At 37.1% G+C, this 22,980-nt stretch overlaps 2 protein-coding genes across 7 annotated transcripts; one reads left to right on the forward strand and one right to left on the reverse strand.

Moving 5' to 3' along the window:
• Positions 1–536: 536 nt before the first annotated feature.
• On the reverse strand, positions 537–10,973 carry VDAC4 (voltage dependent anion channel 4). Its single transcript, XM_089163108.1, has 7 exons — positions 10,817–10,973; positions 10,031–10,111; positions 7,594–7,661; positions 6,997–7,107; positions 6,726–6,809; positions 3,014–3,222; positions 537–1,136 (listed from the first exon to the last, which is right to left on the reverse strand). Exons 2-7 carry the CDS (start codon positions 10,077–10,079, stop codon positions 830–832), a joined length of 828 nt encoding a protein of 275 aa, XP_089019234.1. The 5' UTR covers positions 10,080–10,111; positions 10,817–10,973; the 3' UTR covers positions 537–829.
• Positions 10,974–11,221: 248 nt separating this feature from the next.
• LOC149009551 (Membrane fusion protein Use1) lies at positions 11,222–22,728 on the forward strand. Of its 6 annotated transcripts, none has more exons than XM_089161943.1 (10): positions 11,222–11,308; positions 11,404–11,474; positions 14,351–14,409; positions 15,675–15,767; positions 16,803–16,870; positions 19,793–19,865; positions 20,638–20,762; positions 20,875–20,979; positions 21,230–21,329; positions 22,278–22,728. In XM_089161943.1, the coding sequence occupies exons 3-10, from the start codon at positions 14,383–14,385 to the stop codon at positions 22,452–22,454; spliced, it is 768 nt and encodes a 255-aa protein (XP_089018069.1). In that variant the 5' UTR covers positions 11,222–11,308; positions 11,404–11,474; positions 14,351–14,382; the 3' UTR covers positions 22,455–22,728. The 6 variants fall into 6 exon arrangements, with proteins under 6 accessions (XP_089018069.1, XP_089018066.1, XP_089018071.1 ...); XM_089161940.1 differs by having other exon boundaries at positions 14,359–14,409; XM_089161945.1 differs by having other exon boundaries at positions 14,359–14,409; positions 20,650–20,762.
• Positions 22,729–22,980: the final 252 nt, after the last annotated feature.

Raw genomic sequence — 22,980 nt, forward strand, 5'->3', positions numbered from 1 at the left:
GGGATGGTACCCACAGAGACATTAAGAAAATGAAATTTGACAATTTCTTTTTTAAGAATAATAACCAAAGAATTTCGTAAAGTTAGCATACATCTTAAATTTACACTAGGAGTCTTTATATGGAGACTTCAATTATAAACAATAGAGGAAATTTTCAACGCCACCACTTGAATTATCCTTTTTTTTTGGGTAAGAAAGCACTTCATTGAGCTAATGTAGTAATGTTGTTGTCGAGCAAAGCTCTGATAATCACTCAAAGGAACACAACCATTCCGTTGGTTCATCAACCCCTTGAATTATCCAAATAATCAATATGGTACTTCCTAATGATATCCCTAAATAAAAAATCTCACTAAACCCAAAAATTTTCTAGGCATCGTAGATTGAAGATCGAATTCCACATATAATGAGAAGGACAGCTGGTTTGTTATAAGCACAAGAGTATTTTCACTTACGAGCCAAAATAAACACTTTGAACATTGATCAAACTAATAGAGAAACATACTTGTTGGCTGCAAAACCACGTAAGCACAAATCAGTGAAGAAAATCATGCATCAATAGAGCAACTACTCAATAACAAAATGATAGTACTTCCACTATCTTTGAATCAAAATAGTTCCAAATTTGGGTTCCAGAAATATTTTTCATACTGATTATATAGGCTTCTTTCGAAACTGACTTTTTTCTTCACTAGTTCAGAAGAACAAACGTAACCCAACAAATTCTTGAATTTATAAAATTTGGGCAAAAATATATTCAGAAAAAAATTATCAAATGTTAAAAATACGGAAAACTAATCATTTGAATAAGGGAGAGATGACACCAATCTCAAGGCTTCAGGGCTAAGGCAAGACCAAGCCTAGAGGATGAAGCACCAGCCTTAGGATCATACTCAGCTGAAAAAGTAACCAGCGACTTCGGTCTCCATTCTCGTTGGCATAGCATTGCAACCTTCCCACGGTCACAGAACCTTGTTTTAATGACAGTATAAGGATCATATGAGTGAGAGCTTCCAATAGTAAAACTGTTCTCTTTGGTCGAAAACCTATGAGTCATTTCAGCAGCAACAGAAGTCCCATCCACTGGATTCACCAAGTGGATATAAGAAGCCTTCAATGTCTCCCCTTTGTCACCCCTACATGCACAAGATGCAATTCCAAGAATGTAAGTTTGACTTTAAAACATCAAAAGATGGAAACAGCACTCCCTCCCCCCCTCTCCTCAACCCACACCAAAAAAAAAGAACAAAGAGGAAACCGTAGAGTGACAGAAGTGAACAACAAAGACCAAGATTCGGGAATATGGGGGTGGAGGAAGAGAGAGACATATGGATATGAACTAAATATCTTAAGCAACATGTCTCCGTCTTCTTTTCTTGTTTTCTCTCTCCAAGATACCTCATTCTCCAATCTCCATTGTCTCACAATTTCTAGTAATGTGTATACCATGAATGTCTTATTTCTTTTAGTATATCCAAGAGCTAAATTGGTCTTGAAGAAATTATGCCAATAAGTAACAATTTTCTGTACTTTGATTCCATTCTGACCCTAATTTCAAGGAAATTTGGAGAGATCCCAATTACTTGACTCTGCAAACAAAGTTCTCGACACAAATTACAGCTTCCATCACTTGTGGTGGGAGCGTAGCTTGAGAAGATGGATTTCCAACACTAGGTAATTGGACATTATTTGGAAAACCATCTGCTTTGATGTCTCCTCCAGGCTTCAGTTAGTTTCACCCCCTGTTGTGGATATCCCAAAGAACAGGCTCATTGTTTTACCTGGGATTTAGGTTCTACTTTTCAGTCTTCCTCTTGAAGGCTGGTTCCCTCCTCCCCCTGCTTTTTCCCCTTTTGTGTTTAATAAAGTTGGTTTATTCAACCCCCCAACCCCAAAAAAAGAGAGCTTCACAATATTATACAGTCTTTATACGTGAATAGAAACAATTGCCTTATAATCTGTGGAAGGAAATCTTTATGGGAAGGCAGAGTCAAAGTTGAATCCTGGAAGTCATTTTAGGATGAAGAATTGTCAACTTCCTCAACTCATTTTCATTTCAGACCAATAATATTAGTCAACATGTTTGGACAACAGAAAAACATCAAGGTATACCATATAGATGACCCCCAAAAATTGGATTTAGCCTCACGGAATACAAAGGTTCCTTGATAAGAGGCAATGAAATAGGGATATCGTGTGGTCATATCCAATATGGGGGCGTTCGCTGGACAGCTGACAATTTGATGCTCCAACCATCACTCTTATAATAAAGGTACACTCTGAGCAACAGGTACTGTTGACAAAACAGAGGCAATACCATACAGGGGGCAGCCAATTTGGTTCTGATGGACGATCAAGAATGTCGCCTATCTGAGGGTCCTCTCACCATTTATCCAAAATATCATAACTTCTAATTCATTGATCAATTTGGTAGAATGGACGACATGGTCAAGGCTAACAGTGTCAAAACCATTCAGACACCGTCGGAAGACATATGAGTCCAATGGTCATCGCTGCCATCACTTGAATGGATAAGAGTAAAAGTAGAGTAAAAAGAGAAATTGGAGATGATGGTGGCATTTTCAGAGCATATCAGAAATCCCTTCCATTCGAGATAACTTTGAACAGGATTCCATGTTTCTTCTTAAATCCTATGGTCAACAATCAACGATTTAAAATTTCAGAAATTGTCCTAATTTTTCCAGAAAAATAAATAGAATTATCCTGTGAGGTTTCAAATCAAACAATACCTACTAACCCTTGTTACCTTAAGGACAAGGCAAGTTCCTCAACCATAAAGTTCACCTATCCTCCAATGGAAAGATTACTTCATATTAAGGGAGAAATATAGACATGAAATTCATATGATGCATAACACCACCAACTAGTGCCAGTGAATGGTAAAGAGAACTGAGATTTTGCAAGCAATACAGCCAAACATGTGCAAACATTCAGGAACTAAAGAACTGAGATTTTTTTTTTTTTTCATATTTTTTATCTGGATTCCACTTACAGTATTAGTGCAGCAGAGAAGTCAGGCTTGTTCAAGCCAATTCCAGCATTATATTTGATGAATGAGGCAGAAGCAGTATCAAACCCCAGCTCACCACCAAAACTAAGCTCCTTGGTCCCAATGGTTGTTGCAAGCTCCAAAAAAGGGGTCGCAGTCAAGCCAATGCTAGAATTAAGAGCAGCATGCGGATGAAGGTATTGCACATCCAACTAAAGTACCAAGTACCACAGCAAAAAAAACCAAGGTTTTGTTTCAGTAATGATATTGATCCTCACACAAAGATATTCACAAAGGTTAAGCATCCTCAAGTTTTAAGTATATTATTAAAGCTAAAGATTCTCAAGGTTGCAGCAAATTCATGGCAAAGTATTACAAGTGAAATCATACATCATCCACAAAGAAACTGCATGGTTTGACCGAGATTTTTCCATGCAAACAGGTAATAGTCACCTAAAAGTTGCCCCCCTATTGTCATCAACAGATCAAAGGAAGTTTTTTTTTCCGGTTTTGGCCTTTTGGCAACAGTGTAAGACACGAAGCCAGCCAGAAGCCATAAAGGTCCACTTTGAATTATGAACACATTTAAGGACAAATTTTTCCACTAAATTAAAAAAAAGAGATGATCACGTTAAATTGAGGTATTAAGAAATGAGGCTCCCCAATAGAAGGAAATAGCCACCAATCCTCCAAAGCAAGTTTCTATCAGCTCCCTCCTCAGTTTCTTTGGGATAAGGACATCTCTCTAAATTGAGAGCAGTTTAATTACTTATTGATAAGATCGAATTTTCAATGAATAGTGAAAAACAAATGAGAGACTAGGCATAGCTCAAAATGAACAATTCCAAGAACATATAAATCAACATATTTTTTATTGTTTTGAACTTCCAATGGCTTTCTCTTTAGTTCCATTATCTTCTATCTCTATGTTGATACTTGATGACCTAAAGTTGCTTAGCATTGGTTTTTGAAAACTTGATGTGGGCTAATGTTGATTTTCATGAGATAAGGTATGTGATATATTTAGAAGTAAAACTGGAACAGGATTTAGACCGCCTAGGCTAAGCACTAAAATAGAAGCCGAACACCTTAGATAGCCTTAAGCCCTTAACAACCATGGTGCTATGAATTCCTTCAAATAATAGGTGAATTCCTAGGTATTATCTTATCTTATTCTTCTTCCTCCTACAATAATTTCTATATATTATTACATTAACAAACACTCCTTTGACCACCACATTTATCTCCAGACATCTCCCAAATAACTTAACTACCATAACTATCTCCCATGTCCCGTCAATCATAACTCCGACATTTTTTTCAGGTTTTAACCATATCAAACCCAACAATTGTACTGTATTACTACTCCCTATTGAAGTTTCTTCATACAAGAATATTTATAATCAGTAGACCTACATCCAACTTCACAAAACCCCAATTATTTTTATTCCTAGCCCATTTGTATTGTATACAAGGGTACCTACGGTTTAAGGGTGGTTTGCTTGCTTAGTTAATAGTTATGATTAGTTCTGCAACGTTATCCATCAATACTGTTAGTAATCATAAATATCTTGTGCGAGATCTTGGCTTGTCATTATATTCTAGCATAAGCCTTTTTCCTTCTCTCTCTCTCATTGTTTGTGGCTAGTTGTAGTTTGATGGGATTTCACAAACCTGTCTTCTCTTGCCCTAAATACTGTTAAACTAATCATATTCCATCAAAACACCAATCATGCTAAAGCAAATTCTAATTTCGAAATAAATCCTTATTGCTTTTAATACTTCTCTGTTTTCTGTACCTAAACAACAATATTTCTCTTCTTCCACAATGCAGGATATTGTTCTTGCATGGTCTGGGAGTCAAATCACTTTGAATGCTATTGTAGTCAAGGAGTCCTATATCATCAAATGTCAATAATATAAAAAATGGGTGAATGATTCTATTTGTTATTTTCATTCCTATTTGACTTGGACATTCTTGATTTGGCTTTTTCTTTTAAGAGGCAGCATCTTTCTGTCTATTACCATTTTCTTTTTAGCAAAAGTTCAGCACAAAAGTTACTGCAGCACACCTAACATAAGGTTTCCCCTTTAAGATGTTGATTCTAAAGAATAAATCATCTCAAACATTGGTGCCCTAGCCTGAAACCAGAACAAAGGAAACAAGTAGCAGAATTGATTTTAAAATCGATATCTTGACAAAAGTCGCCAGGGTCTATTTCTGATTAGTCTTCTTCCACTTGGGCATATTCGTCTGAAATGCCATAGTGGTTGTCTAAAAGAGAATCTGCAATTATACTAACAGGTTGGGCAGATTAGTTACCTGTAAGAACAATCACAAGCGACAGAAAGACAGAGCAAGGTATCAAAGGCCTATGCTTGTCTTCATCTTTCAGTTCAATTTTAACAAGAGCATGTAGTTCTCAACAGCCCCAAATAAAAGACCAAAACTGAGCAAAAGCTCAAATTTGAAAAGCTGAGAATGAGAGTCCTAGGCCAAATAGGAGCAACACATTACCTGCAACTTAAATTGTGATTTATGTTTCTATTGTTCATCTTTTTCTAGTTCAATCTAGGATCTGTTTGGTTTGAAGGAATTGTATAAAGATCAGGTTTTATCTTCCTATGGCTTGTTTAAAAAATGCAGAAAAAAAACAAGATGTGGTTCATAGAAAGGTTATATCGGAAAATTAATTGGAGACTTGAAGTAGTTTGACTCTCACAACAACAACAACAACATTTGGAAGATGTTTGTCCCTGCCTCTTATTGACAACAAAAGAAATTAGCTCTACTGGTACCAGGTCTACCACAACCATTTTAACTCAGAGTTGAGGATCAAATCAGTCACTACTGATTCCGATCCAGACTGGAGTTGGGTTGCAAAATCCCAAGAATTGACCCACATCTGAAACGGGCAATCTGGTCCTAGAAACCCTAGAATTGGCTATCTCTAGAATAACTAGAATATGGACTGGTGAAGGCCGATTCAACCAATCAAATTCCAACTTTTAAAACATTGGAAATGAATTATCATAATACCAACAGGTCTAGTTGAATGCATTAGAAATCACTGATCGTAAAGGGGGAGAGTTGTACTCAGGAATAGCACAAGGATAACTGCACTACCCTTCTGATCATGATGTTCAGGATTCGTTCATGTGTTTATTTCCTTTCTTACTGTTATTTATTTTATTTTTATTTTTTTTTTTTTGGGGGGGGGGGGGCAGGGGGGGGAGTTCCATTTACCTAATTTCATTGATGTAATTCGCACTATAAGTTCAGAAGTTTGGACATAGGACATAGATTCAAACTTGGCACTAACACCATGTACCTTGGGAGCATTTCCAGCATATTATTATTTTCCTAGTAGGGACAAAAACTACAATCATGATACCTAGATACCTCATGTTAATCATCAAACCATAACAATTGGCCAGCAATATTAACTATCTTGTAAACAAAACTTTGTTGGATGATGGGACAAACTACAAATTGTCAAATTCCCCTACTCATAAATTTGAAACAATTGACTAAGCCTCCCCCACCCGCCACCCGCCCAACACCCCCCCCCAAAAAAAAAAATAATAATAATAAAAAAGAACCCCTTACCTCCAAAAAAGAAAAACATATGAACACACTTCTGGTAAAACTTATCACATAGAATTCACATGCAAAATAACTAGTTCTTCACTTTCTCTTCTTGTGTGTACTAACCTTGCCAGACTTGTGATCTGGTAATTTGAAACTCAGTGCTGTCCTTGTAGAGGGTAAGACATTTGTAGTGATTGTTGTTGAAACCTACAGATAAAAAGGCTTGGTTAATCAAGACTCTAGGATTCAATAAATTAAAGCAAGATGTATAATAAATGCAGATAATGGCAGGTTAGTCATAATGCTCAAACATGAGCATCAACAAAAACAGAATCACAAACAATAAGATATGTGAATTAGTCTAAATATCAACTTTCGAGAAAATACCCCTTACATTAGAATCAGAGTCAACTTTTATATCCACTGCGGTATTTCCACTCCTGTACTGTGTGCTTATGTCACCAAAAAAATATTGATCCCCCTTCAGACCAGTAGCTGTTAGTGCCTGAAAACAAAAGAATCTGAGTCAGCTGACCAGGATTCAGAGAACAAGTTCTAGTAATAAGAATAAATCACATTATATTGCAAGATCTGTCTTGTCTATTCACTTCCTCAGTTCATTTCTGTCTCCTTCTCTTTTTTTTAAATAGAATTTTCCTGATATGCGTAATTCGTTTATGTTTCCAAGTTTCAATGAACAATGATAAAACCTAAAGGCGAGCAACTCACTAATATGAGAGGTCCAGTCAATTTGAAGCATATCATATAATCACATCATGTTGTAGTTATAAGTATACCACATACCTCATAAGCTAATCATGCTCTTAAGAATCTAGCCAATTTAATGATCTATAAATCATACCAAGATACAACAAGCAAATCACATCATTAGCTACCATACACTAAATTATATCAAGAGGATTGATCTAAGATGCTAAAACAGCACAAATGACAGAACCGCTGAAAAAGCCACCCCCATAAATTTCTATACCATTCCAGAATCGCTCAACATTGTCAGAGTGAACTTGTGACCAAAGTTGTAGTCTTTGTTTAAGAGATCTGCACAGAAACATGTATAACTTAGAAAGAAAAGAAAAGAATATTTAAAAATGGAAAAGCATCTCTACCTATATACAGATAGATTGAGAGAGAGAAATGGCTATTCAAAAGAAATAGTCAATTAACTGGCATCCAAACTTCAAGTAGCTACTTTCATGAGAATGAGCAGTGACGGGAAACATCAAGAAACATCCTTAGGCTTTGAATCAAAAGTTGTGATTTGTGAAAACTAGCTTCCCAACATCTGCACACATCTTCCCCCCCCCCCCCCCCCCCAAAAAAAAAAAAAAAAAAAAAGAAGAAGAAGAAACACACACACACACAAAAATGCATAAAATCCTACCATTAATGCTGACAATGATTTGGTTCCTTCAAACCAGCAATATAGGCTCACTTGATTGATCTCTTTTATGGTTCCTGCTTTCTCTTTAGTTATATAACCCAATTTCCTGGTTGAATATCTCTTTGAAATTCAATTCATTTATTTTTTTCCCCCATTACTGTGGAAATTTCATCATCAATTTTGAAATGTCAAATAAAAGATTGAACTCTGACCTCTTGGCTTTATCTAATACATCAAGAACTGAAAATCAAACTCTCTGACACTATGGCCTTACTCTTACAGGTTCTCATACAGATTTGTTCCAAGTATGTTTAGTTTCTGAATTGAGTTGTTTCCTGAGTTATCTCCTATGCACCATAAAACATGAAAAACTCCAGTTTTAGTGGTGACTGGTATATTTGACTTCAAATATGTTCATGTTCTCCTCTTTCAAGTTGCCAAAGCTAGATCCTGTTTTAGAAGTCAGGGTTCTAGCATGTTATAAATGCAGATTAAATGATTTTTCTGATAACCCAGTGAAAACCCCACTAGTAGTGTATTTCAGGAGCCAAGACACTATAAATAATAAAGAAAACAAAGATGGGTACAATGATAAAGATGAGACGGCAACTATGTAAAGCGGTAGAGACTAAGGAACTGGATCTATTTGACTCCTCCTAACACACTTACTTGCTCTTTAAGATTACTAAGAAAGTATCCAGGAAAATACCCACTAGAGAAAGAAAATATCACCTAAATTTATACCCATTATAACTGGTTTCTTCTTGCAAATCTGAGTTTCAGTGACATATTAGAGCAATTCCAAATCTGAACCTTAGATATGACCTTCCCCTACTGCAATGTATATCAAGCTCTTGAATATAGCTTCAATTTTCAGCAACCCGGGTTTTATTTATTTGCTGAAGCCAGTATATCATCAGGGAGACTGTTTTTCCTGTGCGCCCTCTTGGCAGGCCTAAAATTTTCAATGTTTCCTTTGTCCCATGACAAACTGCATTTAGGCTGAAACTTGATGAGGAAACAGGGGACCCTAAGGTCTAACCAGTCCACAAAATTTCAGTCCCTTCTAACCTGCCATCTGGCAAAATTAGGTGCTTGTTATGGAGATACTATCCTAATGGGCTGTCAGAAAATCCAATCACTTAAGCTATGCGGCAAACATCTAAGATTTCAATGCTCAAATATATAACTTTCAAAGAATACAACGGATAAGCAAAATTCAGTTTACTTCATTTAGAAAAATTATCCAGGCAGAAGTGTTTAACCGTGCATGATAAAACTTTAAAAAGCATGCAATAGGCTTCAATCTCACTAACTGAAAAAAAAAATGAAATGCAGCATTTTCAAGTGGGGAGGAAAAAACTGGAAAGATAAACAAAAATAAATAAATAGTACATATAGTTGAAAAAACATAATGAACTGCCAAGAAACACGTATGAATGCTTTGGAGGGGTTGGGGGTGAGGGGGGCATTGTCCTATTCAGCCTAAGGCTTACCCCAACATCCCCAACATTCGATGCCGTGAGATCAGGCTACAACTATGTTCCACTGACCTTGCAGCCGGGCAGAGAAGCATATTATTACGGCCAAAATACTGAAATACCAAAGCTGGAATACAAATCAGTTCACGTTCGATGAGCACTCATAGCTCTAGTGTTCTACAGACTTAAATGGGAAGTTTGGGATACTACGTTAGAAGTACTCTTACAGATACCTCACCAGCAAACGTACAAGACTAATTCCACCAGAAGTTAAAGCAACACTTTAGATTTCATTTCATTTATTTCTTGTATATGAGCTTCTTCCCTCAGCAGCGCAACATGAATTAACATTTACCACAAATCCACTACCATTAGGATTCACATTTTTCAATTTTGTTTCCTACTAGCCAATCCTAACAAACCAAAACAGCCATCAGCAAAGCCAATAAGACCCATATATATTTGAAAACTAAATTAAAACAAAAAACTGGATAAACGTCTTCACTATTTTTAACTAATTACAAGAATCTATCAGCGCTTTTTACCCTTGGCTTTCTTGCCAATCTCTGAAAATGGTGCAGGACTAGTGGCCATCTCTAATCCAAAAGTAATGGTACTCAAAGATCCTGCACATCAAGAAGATCAATCAGCATGCTTCCCCAAGTTACACCAGTCCACAAAAAGCAACGTAGCTTGCCAAATTGGTTAAATACATGGTAACCAATATTCAACTTATCAGAGCTACTTCATGTGGTCGTGCCTAGCAGGTAGCTTGAACAGGAACAGACAAATCAATAACAAAAACTCAAGTACTAGAACAAGTCACTTGTACGGTTGTACCATCATCATTTGATTATGTAGTTGAAAATATACCATCCCAGAATTCAAAAATCGATAAAAATGAAAAATAACCATTGCTTGACTAATCAGAGCAACTTCATACCTACTATATATGTCTATGGCCAGTATTCAGCTTTGAAGAAAAGGCAACAAAGTTTTAAAAAATGAAAAAGTACGAGCATTAACCACCATTAAAGCCTGCAAAAGAACTCAATTCGTACTGCCCAATACAGAGAAACAAAATGCAACCCAGTTATTTAAAATTCGAAATATCTGTAACATTTAGCAATATTCAGTCAATCAGAATAACTTCATGTATCCACGGAGCCCCCATCGAAGGATAACAACGAGGATTCCCGATCTGAGAACAAGAGATTCACCAGCCTATGGAATCACATATTTGTCGATACCTACCGCAGAAGTCCATGATTATCTACATGAAAAGAATAAATAAATAACTTGCAGCATTTATTTCTTCAGAACACGATTACCTGAACAAAGACTGAGCGATATCGAAGAGAGCGTCTGTCTCTGTGGAAGAAACAGAAATAGCTATAAAGCTACCTAAGAGAAAGAATTGGAGACAAACACAACAATGGAGTTGGAAAGCACGAAGCAGGGGTTGAGTTACTCCGGCCCCTGCACGGCTACTCGTATTGGTAGAAAACTCATTTTTTCTTGGGTTTCAATACTTATTGTTAGACAATATGGAACGTTGGATTGGGATCTTTCACCATCGTAGAAAGGGATAGGGGCTTAACGGTCGTTTCCATTGTAGAACGAGGTAGACTCAGGAAATTGGGTCCTCATCACTCAGAACGTTGGATTGGAATCTTTTCTATTTTCTTCTTTTATTTTATTTTATTTATTTTTTATTAATCATCTTCTTCGTGTAACGCCTCTGTAATTCTACAGCGCACACCAAGATTCCAGCGTTATTGTCTCTCTCGATTAAGTGCTCTGTAGCCCTTGGTGAAGTTAACGTACGCTCTGTCGCTTACTCTTCCGTTTAGGTCTCTATTCTCCATCTCGCTGGTCCTCCACTGCATTTCTGAAACCCTATTCCGTTTGATTTCAGGTATTAGAAGCCGAAAGAGAAGAAAAAACGTTAGCGCAGATACACATCGACGGTGAGAATCCTAAACTCAGGTAACCCTGCTCTCTGATCTCTCTCACCCATCTCTCGCTCATCTTCTCTCTCACAAGGTTAACCGATGAGCGTGCGCGTGCTTTCCATTGTCGTCACAACACCTCACCCTAATATGCCTTTTCATATTCCTTCATCCTACCCTAATGGACGCTTGCGTATTGCGGTGCATCCACATGGTTTATCACTCATTATAGGCATTCAAAATGTAATTGGAGCTGTTGCACTTGCCGATCATTACCGGTGTTTACTGTTGTACTCATTCCTATCCTAATCCGTGTCTGAATTTGATGATATTCATCCTGCACCTGGAATAGAAGCTCACTCTAAGTTAAACCCCCTTCCCCCAACGTTATTAAGAATTTTTGGGATCAATTGAATCCTCTACAGAGAATAAATAAGTACTAGCATCGCAATATATATTGATCTGAGTGATTGGTACTGATTTGATCGCCAATATGTATTGGCTAATTATCTTACGGCGAACCAAGTTGGAAAGTGTGAGTCAATGATTATCCTAAGCTCATTAGGCATTCTCCTTGTAGTTGATTTTGCATTAGAAATCTCGATTTCAAACGTGAAACTTCATTCTTGTTGTTTTTTGGTGTTTTATACTGATATTAAGTAGGGAAGACGGTGAGCCTTAGAAAAATTAATATGAACTTAACTGACATTGAACTGAATTTAGATTCTCTAACAAAGAAAAAACAAAGGAATTTAGATTGTGTTCACGTGAACAGCCTTTTGGCCTTTTTTCTTCCTTAGTCTTGCTTCTATTTGGAGCAGGCTGCCTCACGTAATGCTCCATTCAACCGACAAAATCTCTCCACATCATCAGACCAGGCTGCCTCCCACAGTAGTTGCACCCCACATCCTCACTGGTTGATTTGGGGCTTGTTCCTACAGGCTACAGATAGATATGGACCTGTGATCTACACCAGTCAGTTGAGTTCTTCTTTTTCATTTTTTCCTTGTGTTGAGATCAGTTGAGATATTCTTATGCTGATTGATAGGGAAACTGTCACCTGGTAATTTACACTGAAGTAATGGTTTTTCATGATAATGCTGAACCTTTAGTTCATGAAGTGACTGACTTTTTACTTACACCTGTGCTGACATGTGGCAATCCAATCACCCCAGCCCAGTGTTGTTGTTTTAAATTTGTAAAACAAGGTGGGACCCACTTCTTCCTCATAATCCTCCACCACCGCAAATTCTCCCCTTTGCAACTTGACACCCCACCCCCCCCGCACCCTTAGCTGGCTCAACTTGCTTTATAAGTCTACCCCGCATCCATTTGCAACCCCCAAGAATTTTTTTTATGCTTTTAGATGTTTACCACATGTTGCTTTGGTCTCCAAAAGCAACCAATTTTTATGCCTCCTTTTGCAGCATTCTGATCCTGTTAGCCCAAACTGGTGGACATGCTTTTATATCAGTTTCAATTTCTTCAAATTGCTTCATTTCCTCCTCCCCCTGCAACTCTCCCGCCCCCAAGGGAGCGTTTGTGGGATCTAAAATTTCATTAATCTTCCTGTTTATTAGTAGAAAGAAGAGAAATGTCAGATGCATGTTGGTTGCATTAATTGGTTTTCTTTTTCTAGAATAATTTGCAGTTTAAGGCTTTATCATTTGTCTAGGGTTGAAAAAAAAATTCTGCTTGTTTGGTGTATGTGGTTTTTAAATTTCAGCTTGTCTAGTGTAAATATTTCTCCCTTGCTTATCACCATCTCTTTGCTGGGGATGGGTATAGGAAGAGATGAAGACAGAAAGACTGGATAAGGTGATTGGTTTTGGAACAATAAGGCCATGGCTTTTGCTATTATGGGTGCTTGAGCCTTTTGACTACTTGATTTCAAGCACCTTACTTCTGAAGACTGTTAGATGCTGGGAGTGGGGTCTAATTTGCATAACATGCTTTTCAATATTGTTGAGGACTTGAGGGTCTCAATTCCTCTATATTTTGTTGAAGCAAGTTGATGATGATGATCTTTTGGTAGATTTCCAGGTCTTCTTGCTTAAGTCTTCTATGTTTTTGTGTATTCCTCTCTGGCAAGCATGGCAAAGCTGACATGCTGAGGTAAATAAACCTGGGAAGTGAAGCCCCCTTGTGAAGCTTCAAAAATATTACCAGTAGTCTATTTGACTCCCTGTACCAGAACTTTTCCTGTTCTCCCTTCTTCCACTTCTTCATCATCATATGCATCTCAAACCAGCCAAATTCGCTTCAATGTGAGTTTGGAATGATTTTCTCTCAGTTTGCTTTATTTCAAAATGATCTTTTTCACCCTTGAGACGGAGGAAATTTGGTGATGACTCTTCGTTTATCCCCTTTTGAGAATTAAAGGCACTGCAAGCAAACCAATAATGGAGAATCTTCTGTTAAAAAATTGTCTGCTAATGAAGGAACACAATGTATCTTTTGGTTTCAGTTCTGTTTCTCTGGCATTTTACAATTTTTTTCAATCTTCCATAACTGCCTTTTCTCGTCTTGCATATTCAGTGGATTAGTCATGGATTCTCTGTATCATAGATGGATTGTGTTTTAATAGAGGAGTTGCTTTTGGGCATTTATTAGCAACAAACGGACAGCAGCTAATAAATTAAACAGTTTTATGCGAATCAGCTTAGAATTTGGTTGCTGCAAGTCATTTTACCAGAATTGCTGATTCTCAATTTAACACCAAAACCGTCCAACTGTCTAATAGAGATAAGAAAAATAGAAGAACTAGCCAATCTGCTTTCTTCACATTTGTAACTTTTGAGTGTCTCAGCTTGTGGGACTTAATTTTTCTTGTTTCTCAATCAAAAGTTTCAATTATTTTTAGTTATTTATTTATTATTTATTTCTTTTATAGCCTGATTCTTGGTTTGTAAGAATTGCAGGGTGTCAACGGTGGACCACGTTGCATGCTAGTTGATATATTGAAAGCTGTGGTAGGTGTTGTCTTTGTTTGATTGTTTGCACTTCAGTAACTACGTTTCTCCTCATTAGAAATTGTGATGGAATATGAGGCACATAGTAGTGATTTTATTGTGGGAAAATTAAGTAGGCGCTCCGGTTAAAAAAGATTTACAAAATCAGTTGAGGCAAAATAGGTTTTACATTCATGAGATATTAAATGGAAAAAAGTTACCAAATCTCCATGTAGGTGAAAAAGATGAAATGGAATACCTAAAATACCCCTGTGTTCCTTCTTTGCTAGTTTTATTTTTTTTATATATTTTTTGAATTAACTTCATTCTTTTTTTTTTGCTGGACGAAAAAAATGCTGCAAGAACCAAAATAATAAGAAATATTTAATCGGTAAACGCAAAGTAGTCGTACCAGTACCAAAGAAGAAAAACAAAGCTTTAAGCTCAGTTTCATTAAATTCTTCGTTTATAGCAGAGAATTTTTCCCTCCAGACTATCTATTATGGAAAAATCAGAAGATTTACATAATCGAGAATCACAAATTAGTCAGAACACAACAATAAAGAAGAAGAAAACAGAGCTTTTCAGATCAGTATCGTTACTCTTCTCAGCAGGAAGATTTTTTCCCCTCTATGAATTTTTAAGATTATATCCTAGGAAAGCAAGCATCAGCTTTTTTTTTTTTTTTTTACTATTATTTATAGATCAGTTTTGTTCCAAAAAGGCACAGAGGATTCCATATAATAAAAGAACTGGCATGAAGGAAAAGGAGAGCTTGCACGAGGAGGAGTAGGGAATTTGGAGGAAGATGGTGGAATCTGTAAATAAAAAGAAAAACAAAAAAGGGAAATAACAAGGGGGCAAGGGAGAGAGTGATTAAGGGGAATTTGGGTTCTTTTTTAACTATTTGAATATTAGTGATTTTTTTCAATTTGGGTATCTTGTAAGTTGTGATTGTAAAATGTATTTTACATCTACTGTTTTTGTAAATCTTTTTCTTTCATTTTTTAGATCTGAGAAATTTACCCTTTTATTTTCTAGTTTTCAGTGGATTTCCTACTTTTCTGAGGTCTCAATTTATTCATTTTTTTTTATCATTATTAAAAGGATTGAGAGTAAGAGATTTATGATGGTCAATCGACAAAAGAGAACCTGATGGGGTGGAGCTTCTCATCATCTTCTCTCTCTTTTCTTTTCTTTTTTAGCAGGGGTTGGGAGGAGGGTTTCACTTCAAAAGAAAATGTATACAGCCAGTTATATTTTGCTGTGTCTCTACTAATCTGCAGGTTTCTCTCATGGGATTGAGCAAAGCTGAAATTAACTTGAGGAGGCTGCTTGCAGCTGCACCTCATCAGCAGAACCAAGCAAAACTCATACATGTAACTGCAAATTACTCTCCTTATATCCATGAAGTTTCACCTGCTAAGATCAGATAATTGATGTTTGTTTAGGTCTGTGTCTATGACCTTGTTCTGGTATATGATGCAACATCATTATGATTTTTGAATATTTGGATCATGATTTTTGGTTGGAAACATATCTATTAAATCCATTATAAATTTTTTATATGCTTGACAATAATCTGGTGGTTGTCCAGAGGTTTTTTCACCTTCAATCTTTTTATGACGAGGGACAGAATTGGGCACTCTGTTCATTTTGTCATCATATTGTATTTTGTCCGTGAATTTTCATTCCGGGACACATGAGTGTACATTTTTTTATTTTTGGTTGTTGGGGGGGTGAATGAAGAATATCATTACCAAAATTCCAAAGGGGAAGAAGGGAGAAGGATGTACAAAGACAAAGAGGGGGATAAGCCTGTTGCTTGGGGTATCCAAAACCAGGGTGGTAGGAGAGCATCTAAGTCTTGCGGAGACATCAAAATGTTAGGAAAATGACTCAGCTACCCTCATAAAGTTTTGATGGTCAAAAACACATATTGAAAGGATCTAACATTTATTCTTGTGATTGAGATAAGCATACATACAATACAAGAGGAAATACACATCCAAGTATAATCTGAGAGCTTACATTGCAGTGAAGCAGTCCAAAAAGTGTACAAAGACCCAAATTGCAGCACTCACATTATGGAAAACCAACATTGGACCACTTGCAACATTGGAAGTCCAAAAAGTGTACAACTCAAGAGCTCAAGAATGAAGCAAGAACAAGCATAGAAGTCCCTGCATTTAGACTATGACAAGTGGCACATTGTAATTGCATAAAATTCATGTTTGTATTTTCTTATATTGCTAGGTTATACTAGTTTTGGAAATTAAATTCTAATTTGAACGTTGTGTAATGCATGCGATATTGATTTGAAGCAGAAATTGGTTAACAATCTTTCTGGAGTTTTTCCTCAGATGTTTTGAAGTAGTCATTCACAGCATGATTTATTTATTTCAACCTTGCAGTATGTTGCTACTTTACGAGAGCAGTTAGAACAACTTGCGCAAGAGACTACACCAGATGGCTTACCAAGGTTTCCTATGGATCGTTCTAATAAGTTTTACATTGTAGATTTCATTCCATCCTACTTTCACATGAGGAGGGCATCTGCTATAGATCGTTTTAATAAGTTTTACATTGTAGATTTCATTCCATCCTACTTTCACATGAGGAGGGCATCTGCTATAGATCGTTTTAATAAGTTTTACATTGTAGATTTCATTCCATCCTACTTTCACATGAAGAGGGCATCCGCTATAGGGTCACTCCTGTTGGTCTACCTTGTTTTGAGAAGTTCCAAGAACTTTCCTTGTTCTCATGTCACTTATGATTACATTTTCTGTTTTTGTTCTTGAGATTGTTTATAGGCTGTAGGTGATTTATTTGCAGATTTATCAGTAGTCCATATATGGTCTATTATAACAGAATTGAAAGGAAACTATGAAATTGTGTGGTCCTTAGGGGTCCATAATACAAGATAACTGAAGTTGTCAAAATGTCACTGGTGGTTTTGAAATGGTTTGATTTGGGTAAAGACACAAGTCAGATGACCATTTTCAGAGTGTACTAGACAAAGATCAGGACATTGTACACAATCTTCTGCTTTATCCTCTTCTTTCTTTTTTTCTTTTTTTTTTTTTGGGAGTGGGGGGGGGGGGGTTTGTGGCAGCCTTTGTGACTTTAGACTTGCTGTTTATTAGGGATGTCAGTTTCATCTTTGTTGCATTTTCAGACATGCATATTGCCTTCCAATGGGGGAAATAGTTAAATATTAAGACTTCCAAATATTGTTTTGGTTAATGGCCCTTTGTTGGCAACAGAAATCTTTTTGGATCTGATAAGAATATGTTACTGATAAAAAATCACTAGAAAAAAGAAAAATCTTGGTATTTAGATAAATGGAGTCCTCGTGTTCAAATTTTTATAGCCAACAGTACAAAAAGGGTAATCAACTCTAGATTGGTCACTGATTCCAGTGTTTCCAGTAATTTCCACTTTCCAGCAGCAAGTTCTTAGTTTCTAATAAGATGCAGATTTCAGTACAAGAGAAGAGAAGAAAGCATCAGCTGAAAACCCAGCTTAGGAAGCAAGTCTGGTTGGCCCATGTGGTTCCAGTTTTGATCATAGACTGAACTATCTATTTCAATCTAGTAGTGGTCGATGTTTGGGATTATTTTGTGTTTTGATTTTTTACTTCAATATTATTGTCTCGTAGGCTGGCTAGGTGTCATTAATCCCAGCCATAGTTGTCAAAGCGTCCGCCTAGGCGCGCCTAGGCAGCTGCCTAAGCGGTTTTTCAACCGCTTTGTTTTGAACCACTTAATTGGCGCCCAATCTGCAAAGGAACTCCAAGGCCCAAAGTAACATAGAACCTATTTTTTGCTCTGTGAGCGGGACCCCCATGCCGTTGGCAATAGAATGTGAAGCATAAGCCATACTCAACATCAAGAATCAATGAATCAGTAAATGCCTAGGCGAACGCCTTTGACAACCATGGTTTGATGAGATGAACTTATGTTTGCGTTCTTTTTTCTGAATAATTTTTCATAATTATGATTCTTGAATGCTTTTTTTTTTTTTTATGAATGTGCCTATTGAATATTTGTTTAGCTTATTATAGAAAGTAGTTGTATTGAAAAGTAGTTATATTGAAAATTTTTGACCCAACCGCTTTGGTCGCCTTATTGCTGCCTAGGCGCTGCTTTGTCGCCTAATTGCCTAGGCGGAGCCCCAATCGCTTTTGTCGCCTTATTGCTTTGACAACTATTCCCAGCCTATGTTAGTTATGACTTTCACTACTAATTGTTGTACTATGGAGTCCTCCCCCCCCCCCCCCACCTTTAGGGACCTAAGGTTTCTATATCAAAGAGTGTTAAGATGCAAGGCTCTTCTCCTATGTATGAGTGATGTAGCTGTAGATTGAGGAATAAGTGCTGATGCTATCGGATCTGTCATAAAACCACTCAAATAGGAAAGAACCAGGTTAGGGTTTCAGTTTTCTGGAAATTGGGAATTTAATTTAGTTCTGAGTTGGTTTAGAGCATTGGATTTCCCATATGGGGCTTTATTTCCCACTCTCTAAAGAAGTTGTTTATTTTAAAACAATTTCCTTATTCTTTATAAAAAGGTTACTCTTCATTGAGTGTCTAAATCTGAATAAATTCATCAGGACAAGCTTGCATTCTTATATCAGGATATGCTTGTTGGTTTGTTATAGGTTGAAGTGGAGATGCAAGAAAAGGAAGCTAAAAATTGCATTCAAATAGAGAGGACTAGGGAATGTAGGCTGTAGTAGTGTTATAACTCTTGTAAGAGCAGCAATATTCCAAAGTCTAATAATGCTGTTTCTAACTGAACTTGGGCCTAGATATCGAAGGAGATCAGAATAGTATTCGAAAACGGAACTTCTGCATGGAGGAAGAATCGAGTGGTTGATGCAAATATGGAGATTTCTCTCTTGTTTTGATCTGTCATTCGTCCAGTATTCAAATCTGGTCGATTCTAAAGTTGTATAGTCGTAGGTACCAGAAGAAAATGTAAAAGGCAGACTTGGTAATTGAAAATTAAAGTATTTTGCTGGGATTCGATTTTTGCTGTGCAGGGTTTTTGTCAGTTTCAGATTAAAGCTCGTTCTCGATTTTTACAAATTAGGTGATTTGTCCTTTTAATGAACATCTCCTAAATCAGGCTATGACCTTTCTATTTCCTATTTCTGTGGGTATTTCGAAATCAAGAGAAGGTTTTATTTAAGTTTCTTATATCATAATGTACTTTTTTCAGCCACAAACTTTTGGGTTTTGGAGGTGGGAATATTCATGTTTTTATATATTTGTTTGCCTGTTTGTAGGTTTTTCCCCCTTCACTGTTAATGATTTGAGCTTCTCTGCATCTACTGTTAATATTTTCCAGTTGCTTTAAGTAGTAATAGAAATGACTCTGGAAATTTCTACTGCAGAATTTCAAAGGCAAAGGTGAATGACTATTCAGAGAAGATTGAAGCTATAGTTGCTAATGTATCTGCTCCAATGGTGAGTCTACTCAATCACTATGTGAAGAGGAGAAAAGTTGAAGTTTTTATCCACAATTTTTTTGTTTTCCCCTATTTCTTCATTCTAAGTCTCAACCCAAGGAAAACTAAAGAGAGATTCCATCACCATTTTAATGTTTCTTTTGGATTGGTGGACTGCTACACCTGATTTGATTGAGTTGATACAATTTTTGTTTCAACCAATGAGCTCTCAAAGCCTATCAATATAATTTTATGAAATGGACCATCTCTAGGTGCATGTTTTTAACATGTTCAAAGGACATTGCCTTGTACTAGTTGCATCAACACATTACACCATCTATGTAGCAGGCTTGAAGAGCATTTTTCTATGGTGCCTCTTGCCTGATGTTTTAGTGCTTGAATAACATGCATCTTATATCAAGATCTAGGTTTATGAAGTCTGAACTTTGTACAATCTGCTATGGTTGAGTTTTTACTTATATTGCAATGAATTTGAGCATTAATTGGGGTATCTTCAGTTAAAAATTCATGGATTAAGGAAGAGTTTCCCTTGTGCTGTATCCTTTATACTGAAAAAAAGAAAAGAAAAGAAAGGAAACCCCCTTCAAATCCATCAGTTTGCATGGCCTTCTAGTTTCTTATATGTAATGGGTAATGACTTTCAGCTTGGTGGCCATTTCTAAGAACCATGAAATTTTTCGATCAAGTTCTCAAATATCTCTTACCTGTTCTGATGCTTAAAGCTGTAAGTTCTCTTTGTGGATACTAACCATCTCTAATCAGCTCTTTAGCAAAATTGCCAGTCTGGTATGCCAGGATCGGTGGAGGCTGTTAGCGGGAATTGTGATAAAGAAAGTCTTAGAGCAGAGGAAGAGCCTTGTGTTTCTCCTTCTGCAGGATTGCGCAGGAGAATACCGTAAGATAAGCTGTCGTGATTTTGTTAACACAAACTGTGCTGTTATTTAAGCCTCTTTCCCTTGTCCTCAGTTCTGTAAATTTTAATTGACTCACTTGGTTTAAATGCAAAGGCCTCCTGTAAAATCTCAAGAAAGAACTCATGAGATCACTGAGACTGATCAACCAACACTGGTCAAGCTAGATGCTGCTGCACAGGCTCATATTGAAAAGCACAGGTACTTTAATCCCTTTGGACCACGATGCCAACTACTTGGTTTGTCTTCATGATTCATGTTTGCTTTAGGTAAACAAACTGTAAGTGAAGGCTTCAATACCATATGACACTGGTGCTCTTGTATTTTCATTTTTTTTTTTTTTTTTTGGGGGGGGGGGGGGGGGGGGGACCTGGGGGGGATGAATTCATCCTCACTGGTACTGTTGTTATTTGTGAAATTTACCTGAATTCCTTATTGCCTGCTCCAACAGAAAGCTCCAAGAAGATTTGACAGATGAAATGGTGGGGTTAGCACGACAGCTCAAAGAAAGCAGCCTTTTGATGAACCGATCATTGGAAGACACTGAGAAGGTATGATTTCATAATCAAATATTGAAACCATGTTTTCCTTTTGAGTACGAATCATTTTATAATTTTTTTAGTGCTTTACAGCTTCTTCATCCCCCCCCCCCCTTTTTTCCTTTTTCTCTTTCTTTTTTTTCCCCCTTGTTTTGGGGGTTGGGGGGGTGTGAGGGTTGCAGACTGTAAAAGAAGCTTCTTTCACGTACGCTTAGCAGTGCGAGACTTGTTTCAGTTTTAATAAGCCTTGGGTTTGGGTTACATATATATTTTTTGTCCAATGTGTTTTCTTTGTGATAATTGGCTACTTTAATAGGCCTTAAACATTGGTAGGAGGGAGGAATACGATATATTCTGGTTCAGCATGCCCATCAGTATTGAAGACCCTTCTTTAACATCAAAATTAGCATAGCTAGCCTACTTAAACAGCCAAATAAGTTTTAAGGAAATGTTCTGGCATTGCCCAGTACGAGTTTAGATTGGTATCCATCTGAGCTCACTTGGGAATCTAAAGGCACTAAGGTTCTGGTTTCTGCTTTCCTAGTCTGATACCTTCCTAGACGATGGGATTTCTGTTTACTGATTATTTTGGGACCATCTCAAATTCAAGATTGCTATCCTGTAAAATTTGAAGAAAATTTAATCTGTTTAGAAGAGTTTGTGGACTAGTCAAGTCAATTTGTGTTCAATTATGGACAGGTTGCACTTCGGTTATCTATTTGAATAGTCACATGTAGATTTAACTGTTCTGTAGGCGTAGCTTTTGAACAATTGAAGAGAACTAGTGTTTGATTTATTTGTGGATATTTACAACCCACTGGCTTTTCAATCTTTGTTTCTGCTGGCTTATTGGCATGGGGTCTCGTGGGAAGCTCGAACCCTGGGAACCCCTTGCACTACAGCTGAATTTGGTCAAGTACATAGCCCACCTATTTATCTTTTATCATCGTTTGAGTGCAGATACTTGATTCAACAGAGACGGCAGTGGAGGGTAGTTTGGCGAGCACTGGCCATGCAAATAAGCGAGCCATGGAAATATATTCAGAAAGTTCCAAAACTTCATGTTTAACCTGGCTTTTGATTTTTGCCATGACTTGTATTTTTGTCATGGTTGTTCTCCTCATTCGTGTAACCTAAGTACTAGTGTCAACGAAAAAAATACTCATACTTGTTGGTCCTACAATGCATGTTCTAGTCAGATAAAATATGTTCATTTGTATTCTACAGTGGGGCTCCGACTGCTATGGGTTCTGACTTTTGAGTCAAATTATATCTAATACATATGACGAACCATATCTGCATATCCAATCAAACCAATATAAATCTGAAAAGTCTCCAGCGAGCTCATCACAGTTTGCCAGCTCACGGCTCCCAAAACTCACCTCGTGTGGCTTCTTGTTCACCACCTCAGACAGGCATTTTTCCTTTCATGGCTCAAGTTGTCCAATTTAACGGATACTTCATTGCATGGCCGCGAGGTGTAATTTAGCATCCATCTAACTGCCCCCTGGATGTTTTGCTCGTGTATCAAGCAATCATTGGCGGGTCACATATCATCCATTCAGGCAGTCAAATGGACGCATGCCATGCCCGGACATAGAGGATTTGCATTACTCAAGTTGACTCTTTATCTTTTTGGTACTCTTGTATGTCCAGGCCGAGA

This window comes from Hakea prostrata, chromosome 7 (genome assembly GCF_041222555.1).
Source record: "Hakea prostrata isolate BN-2017 chromosome 7, UWA_Hpros_2, whole genome shotgun sequence".
NCBI lineage: Eukaryota > Viridiplantae > Streptophyta > Magnoliopsida > Proteales > Proteaceae > Hakea > Hakea prostrata.

Coding starts and splice junctions, on each gene's coding strand:
- VDAC4 (XM_089163108.1), bottom strand. CDS start 10,079: ATGGCCACTAGTCCTGCACCATTTTCAGAGATTGGCAAGAAAGCCAAG. Junction 7,662..10,030: donor GATTGGCAAGAAAGCCAAGG/GTAAAAAGCGCT, acceptor GTTTCTGTGCAG/ATCTCTTAAACAAAGACTAC. Junction 7,108..7,593: donor TGTTGAGCGATTCTGGAATG/GTATAGAAATTT, acceptor TTTTGTTTTCAG/GCACTAACAGCTACTGGTCT.
- LOC149009551 (XM_089161943.1), top strand. CDS start 14,383: ATGCTAGTTGATATATTGAAAGCTGTG. Junction 16,871..19,792: donor ACACCAGATGGCTTACCAAG/GTTTCCTATGGA, acceptor TTTCTACTGCAG/AATTTCAAAGGCAAAGGTGA. Junction 21,330..22,277: donor CATTGGAAGACACTGAGAAG/GTATGATTTCAT, acceptor GTTTGAGTGCAG/ATACTTGATTCAACAGAGAC.